The 7,200-nt window shown below is 46.1% G+C and overlaps 1 protein-coding gene across 2 annotated transcripts; it reads right to left on the minus strand.

The window, feature by feature from the left end:
* Positions 1-1,504: 1,504 nt before the first annotated feature.
* Positions 1,505-5,172, minus strand: IL6 (interleukin 6). 2 transcript variants are annotated; one of them, XM_068152544.1, is made up of 4 exons: positions 4,868-5,172; positions 4,652-4,765; positions 4,326-4,472; positions 1,505-2,089 (listed from the first exon to the last, which is right to left on the minus strand). In XM_068152544.1, the coding sequence occupies exons 1-4, from the start codon at positions 5,135-5,137 to the stop codon at positions 1,898-1,900; spliced, it is 723 nt and encodes a 240-aa protein (XP_068008645.1). In that variant the 5' UTR covers positions 5,138-5,172; the 3' UTR covers positions 1,505-1,897. The 2 variants fall into 2 exon arrangements, with proteins under 2 accessions (XP_068008645.1, XP_068008644.1); XM_068152543.1 differs by having other exon boundaries at positions 4,652-5,172.
* Between the last annotated feature and the right edge of the window lie 2,028 nt (positions 5,173-7,200).

Below are 7,200 nucleotides of genomic sequence, written 5' to 3' on the forward strand. Positions count from 1 at the left end.
CTCAGTTTAGGAAGGATGTTGACTTGCTGGAACGTGTCCAGAGAAGGGTAATAAAGTTGGTAAGGGGTTTGGAACACAAGCCCTATGAGGAGAGACTGAGGGAGCTGGGGTTGCTTAGCCTGGAGAAGAGGAGGCTCAGGGGAGACTTTATTGCTCTCTACAACTACCTGAAGGGAGGTTGTAGACAGGTGGGGGCTGGTCTCTTCTCCCAAGGAACCAGCACCAGAACAAGAGGACACAGTATCAAGCTGTGCCAGGGGAGGTTTAGACTGGATGTTAGGAAGAAATTCTTCATAGACAGAGTGATTGCCCACTGGAATGGGCTGCCTGGGGAGGTGGTGGAGTCACCATCATTGGAGGTGTTTAGGAGAAGACTTGATGGGGTGCTTGGTTGCATGGTTTAGTTGATTAGGTGGTGTTGGATGATGGGTTGGACTCTGATCTTGGAGGGCGCTTCCAGCCTGGTTTATTCTATTCTATCAGGTCATCAACGGTCACTGACATCTCAGCAGCAATCTGTTGGTTTATGTCAGCAAAGGAAAGCACCTGAGATTTGAATTTTATTTCTTGGGGGAGTGGGGAGAGATGTTTGAACGTTCCCATGGATGACAACAATAAGTCTTATCAGGTGATGATAGTGTTCGTGTCAAAGCTGTTGATGTACCATTGTGCTTGTTTAAACAAGGTTACAGTTTTATGGAGTGTTCCTTATTAAATATAAGGGACTCATTGTTCATTTGATTCTTGAGAGCAGTGATGCTTTAATGTATTCATTCTTAAATGTCATGCTCAGTGCCTCTCCTTCCCTATATCCCATTTTAAGAGTTACCTCTTGATCAAGCTGTCTGTGGGTGTATGCGTGCGCTACGTAGGTGACCCAACCTCATCATACAGGTACAATTCAGACTCTTGAAAGTCGTTATCACAGTATCACTAAGGATGATCCTTGAGGATCATCGAGTCCAACCTATCAACACAGACCTCATGACTAGACCATGGCACCAAGTGCCACGTCCAATCCCTTCTTGAACACTTCCAGGGACGGTGACTCCACCACCTCCCTGGGCAGCACATTCCAATGATGAATGACTCGCTCGGTGAAGAACTTCCTCCTCACCTCGAGTCTAAACCTCCCCTGGCGCAGCTTGAGACTGTGTCATCTTGTTCTGGTGCTGGTTGCCTGGGAGAAGAGACCAACCCCTTCCTGGCTACAACCACCTTTCAGGTAGTTGTAGAGGGCAATGAGGTCACCCCTGAGCCTCCTCTTCTCCAGGCTAAACAATCCCAGCTCCCTCAGCCTCTCCTCATAGGGCTGTGCTCAAGGCCTCTCCCCAGCCTTGTTGCCCTTCTCTGGACACGTTCAAGTGTCTCGATGTCCTTCTTAAACTGAGGGGCCCAGCACTGCAGGTATTAAAGATTGGCTATCTTAAGAGTCCCTGTGTCTTCTTCAAAGTTCAAACAGGTCACACAGCAGGAAATTTTGTTAAAAAAAGAATCAGCTTTTATTTGTCTGAAAAAAATATAAATAAGTCATAAATACCATCTCCAATATTTTTAAAAGCATAAGTTAGATACAAAAAAACTCTGGCTTCTGAAAATACTTTTTTTTTGGGGGAGGGGGAATACATATTAAATAAATTTCTAGCCTGAAGAGTACCCTTAGAAATGGAATAAAATATGCCCTTTGTTTAAATTATTTCTACATACCCACAGTATAAATAGGAAACATCAGAAACTAATAAATATCTTTAAATACAATAAATAGGTTCCTGGAAGGGGATTGGAATGTATAGAAATGCAAACCATTGTTACTATTTCCGGTTCTTTAAAACAGAACAACACTGTCATCTGCCACATGACAGACTTGTAACAAAGGACTGTGCCTGAACTAAAACATTCAGGCACTGAAACTCCTGGTGTTCTTCAGATAGCGAACGGCCCTCACGGTTTTCTCCATGAAGGAAGTAAAGTCGCGGAGGATGAGGTGCGTGGTTATTTTCTCTATCCAGCTCTTACTGGACCTCAGCTTTGCACGGAGGGACTCCCGGGTAGCTGGGTCTGGGATCATCACTTCATCGGGATTGGTCACCTGTGAAAAGCACAAATCAGGGTGCCCTGGTTAATGTACTGTAGTTGAGCTTGTTGGAGAGCATCAGTTTACACGCACAGCGTGGTCCCAACCAGCTGCGTATCTGCCCTGCCTGTGCGGTGGGTGACAGGCCTCCCAGGGACCTGCTTCTGTAGTGGGGTTTAGGGTACACTGATGCTGTCATCAGCAATTGCTGCAGAAGAATAGGAGGGTCTTGTCTGAGCGACACTATTTGTTTTGGTTTGAATGCCACATCTGGTGTGGTCCAACTCACTGCACTGGATACACCTCTCCTGCTGGTTAATGGTGGAGATACTGATGGTGATTTGTCCTAACCTGTGCTGGCTGCTACACTCTGAGTCATAAGTTAATTAGATGACACTGGAGTACTCTCACATTTTGTAGTAAATTAATTTTTCAAAGATGTCAAACTTGTTTCACTGCTTAATTCTTGCTTGCCAGGCCTTTAGGCACGTGGGAGGCTGTGTCACCAGCTTTCACTGCTGTGTGGTTTCCCATCTGCAAGATGAGTAAAAGGAGTTTCTGTACCTAATGCTGCCTGACAGTGCCAGCATCCAGTACCCAGTACTTGTCCTGTGGAGTGGGTAGGTGACTTCTGAAAATGAGAGTTAATCACCTTAATCATGGAGCTGGTTTGGATGATTTGATGTTAGATGCTAGCAAAGTATCTGCATCGTCTTGGTTGTAGGACCTTGCCTATCCTTTAACAGGTGACAAAAGCACGTGCATTTCCTTCTGGAGTATCTTCTCCTTTTTTTGGTGTGGAATTCAGGAAGATGAATATTCTTTCTGTCCAGATTAATTGGGAGTGGATTCTGATCATACACCTGGTTACTGAGATACATCCAGCTTCTTGTATCGCACTGTCAAAGTTTGTGTCTGAATACCTGAGCTGGTATCATGCTGATGGATCTACCTGACCACAAGTGACAGATTCTGTCCTTGCTTTCCTTGCCTTAAATAGCAGACAGACTTCTCTCCTAAAGAAAAAATGTCCACCTGAAGATCAAGACTCCACTCTTTCTCAAAACCTCTCTAGTTTCTACAAGGTGTAGTTCCACCTGTTCAAAAAAACCTTGATCCTACTAGTTTTCCCCCAAAAGTTAGTCTCCTCTCATTATGAAACAAACACTCTGCAAACTAATATACCAAGTTGGAAACCAGGGGCTGCCTTATGATGGGACTATTATTCTTAGTTAGCAGAGTGTGATAAAAGCAGTTCTGCTCCCTTTCACTTAAAGAATGATGGACATAAATAAACACGTTGGGAAAGGTATGGCAAACACCATGACCTTTTCAGATGCCAAAAAACACTTTGAAGGAAATAATACTCTCAGATTTCTGCAGTCCTTACTCACCTTGGTGGTTCTTACTCAGGCAGATAGTTTCCCCGATGATGAAGGAAGTATTTATGTTAAGGGTTATTAACATGAGTAAGAACTGCAGGAATGAAGTGAATTTTTGAAGTATGATGTTTCAGAGCTCTCCAAAACAGAGAGCAACTGTCACAAATTAGGTTGAGAATAAGGTATTTGTAAAGAATTAAGAGGGAGGTTTAATGATGATTGCAAGCAAAATGTGTGCTCTTCAATAGGCAGCGCCTTCTATTTAGTCAGGTCATTAGCTTGCATTCTGAATGTAATGATCTTCCTTGATTTGTTTTAGTTTTGTTTTAAGCTACTGATATCTCAGTACCCCACATTCCTTGGCTTAAAAGCTTGTTTTGGAGAGTTTTAGAGAGTAATAATGTAACAATGCTTGGTTTGTTTCTGTGAGGGTTTAAAACAAGCAAACAGAAACCAAATTACTTATTTCTACTTACAGGGTTGCAATACTAGAAGGCTAGGATTGAACTACAGCTCTATGAAGCTTTGGAAGTCCCTTCCACCCTGAACTATTCTGTGGTTCAGAGCAAGCTCCCTGAGAAATCTTATTTATATCAGCCAGGCAGTGTTAGTAGGTTTGCCTTAAAACAATGACACATTTAGTTGTTGGTTTGGAAATTAGAAATAATGATAGATAGTAGAAAGAAGAGTTGTTTCTCTAAGGAAAAAAAACCATGGAAAACTGGTATCTGAACACAAGGCCTCATCACCTGTTTCTGCTGAGAGAAATGAAGGTAGGAAATGTTCAGCTTCACACAACCTCTATTTCTGCGAGCACACATCAGTGCTAAGTCACAGCAATTACTGGAGTGAATTTAAAGCCAACTCACCATCTGTCTTATGGTATGTGCCAGGTGTTCTGTGCTATAGCACAATGATTCAACATTTTGCTTTTCACTAGCAAAAGTTTCTTTTATGTATTCGAGGTATGTCTGGAATGTATAAAGCCCGGTGGAGATCTTCCTCAAGCATTTATCCTGAAATAGAGAGAAAGGTGAGAGAGTCAGGTACAGCTCAACAATGCCTCAATTGGGATACTGTGTACATGGCACAGGTAAGTGCATGATGCTCATGCAGAACAGCTGTAGGTCAGCTTTCACAGTTCTTTGGAACCCCAGGTGTACAGAGTAAGAGCAGAATGAGAGTGGTTCCTTGCCTCATCGAAGCCGGTGAGCAGACATCCATCTTCCTCTGTCACTTTTGGGAGGTTGAGGTCGTTCCGGAGGAGCATTTCCATGCTGTTCTCGCAGACGGTAAACTTCTCGCACATCTGGGGAGAAACACGGAGAGGTTTCGTCGCACCTTGTCCGGAGGCAGCAGACCCCGGGACGAGAGTGAGGGCGTACGAGCCGCAGGGTCGCCCCGTACCCACCTCCTGCTGCAGCTGGGTGGCCCGGTCGTGCAGCAGCCGGGCCAGCCGCACCGAATCTGGCAGCTCCGCTCTCCGCGCCGCCGCCTCCTCCAGTTCAGCCTCCCCCGAGGAGTCGGCGGCGGGCAGCGGGGCGGCGGCAGCCCGCGGCAGCAGCAAGAGCAGCAACAGCGGCGGCGGCAGGACGGCGGCGCGGAGGGCGGGCGGCCGACGGCGGCCAGATCGGTCACGGCCACAGTCATGGTCACAGTCACAGCCCTGGGGAAACTTCATGGTGCGGCTTCTCTGCTCCGGCCCTGGCCCCTTCTCGTCGGTGAGGCTGGTGGGTTGAATGAGCTCCGGGCATCCCTGAACGTGTATTTATCGAGGGGGCTTCGAGATTATTCATGGCCCGGGAAAATCCGGCATGAGAACACGGGGGTGTGTGTGCGCGACCGAGCGCTTGCCCCGTCCGAATGCTGCGGGATTGTGAAACGCCCGGGGGGGCCGAGAGCGGCCGCGGTTAGCATGAAGTCATCATTCGCCGTAACTCCTTGAGGGCCGGGCTACCCTCTCCCCCTTCGCCGCCTGCTCACCTGGCCCATCGCGGTCGGGGCTGAGGCCAGAGCCGCCCGAACCCACCGCTGGCCTGAGCCTCGGCCAGCTCCGGCTGCGCAGAAAGTATCGGAAACCGCAGACATGTGCATGCTTACATACTTTACATACTTTCATATACTTTCATATGTTGCAATATTTTAACGTGGCGTAGTGTTTTACACATTCTGTGCTGTGCAGATTTATCCATATTGTAGATATCTTTATTATTCATACACTTGTAGCTAGGTATGTATGTATGTTTAGTTGCTGGATACGTCAAAGTCGCCTCACTCCCTGTGAACTGCGTATGGGGAAGGTGAACGGTAGTGCATTCATGTGCTTTAAGTGCACAGGGAATGGACACATGCCAGCTCCTGCTCCTCCAACGGGATGATCACTGCAGGAAATGCCAGCAATTCCGTTATCTGCCGCCTTATCTCTTTCTGCCTACCTGGGAGGTGAGGTGGGGATTTTCACCTTCCACAGAGGGGCTCTTCACCTGGGGCAAGTGTACCCATTTGGCTCAGTCCTGCAAAGTGTGGACTGAGTCAAACTGTGTGAGGCACGCACTGAACTTCTGGAATGTCTTGAACTGATTTTGGCTAAGCTGACTTTTTTATTGTTTTTTTTTAAGTCGAAGTTGGTGCTAGTTTCTTATGTAAGGAAGACCAGAGAAAGACTTGATCTGCCAGAGGGCGAGTAGAAAAGAACATGGGGCATAAGAGAATTGAAAGAGAGAGCCAATATGGGAACTGACTTGGGTGTCCTCATTCAGGCTCCCTCTTTAAAAAGAACAAAACCAACCAACCCTGCTAATTAATTTTCTAAGAGCAGTCTGGATAGGGAGCCTCAGGAAGGAATCAGGGTGTACTGTTTCTTTATTTCATGCCCTCATTTTGTCAGAAGTGGAAAGGCAGATGGAGTACTTCTGCCCAGTGGAGAGATACTAGCGTTGAAACTGAAGTAAGTGTGTGAGTGATGTTTCAACAGCAGCATTTCATCTCTGCCCACTTGCCTGGGTGCAGATGAAGGGAGCCATAGGAATAATCTGTAACATCAGCTCTCCCTTGCCAGGTCTGTGGCATTAGGTGTGCATATAACACATATCACTAATGGTGTGTTTGACTAGTATCCAAAGATTCAACTGCAGAGGATTGAAACCACCAGACCAGATGGATTCAATGCTCCAAACAAGCCTGGTATTTGCCTTCTGATAACCATCAGGGCAGATGCAGCAGGAATGGGAGATCCTGCCTTCCTCTCTCCACTTGTGAAAGCACATGGATGGACAGGTCTTGGTGAGGGATTTCCTTCCACTGCCAGGCATCTCACTGGCTCTTCCCTGCAGACAGCCACGCTTTCCAGTTAACTAAATCAGGTCCTGAAATCACCAAGACTTGCCAGAAGGCTACATTTCTGTAGTAATGTCTTTTCAGCAGACCTTCTGTAAGTGAGTCTTGTTTGTAATTTGTTAACTTGTAGCCACATTTTATGAGCTGGCCTTTCCTTTTTGTGTCCTGAGAATGTCTGTTCTGTAGCAGTTTCCAGAGAACTTCTTTTGTGCTGATCACTGTTATACGAGGATCAGTTTTGCTGATGTGTGTAGTTATATCTTCAGTACAAAAATCACAACTTTCAGCTGTTCTTTCTCATCTAAAAGCTTCTAAGTATTCAGTTACTATTGCCTCATTTTGCATTTTATTTGCTCTTTTATGTCATTGTCTGTGTGACTTTTCAGAAGTACCAAGTATGCTTACATG

Source organism: Melanerpes formicivorus, unplaced genomic scaffold, assembly GCF_026170545.1.
Source record: "Melanerpes formicivorus ecotype bairdi unplaced genomic scaffold, bMelFor1.0.p_v2 SCAF_23, whole genome shotgun sequence".
Lineage (NCBI taxonomy): Eukaryota > Metazoa > Chordata > Aves > Piciformes > Picidae > Melanerpes > Melanerpes formicivorus.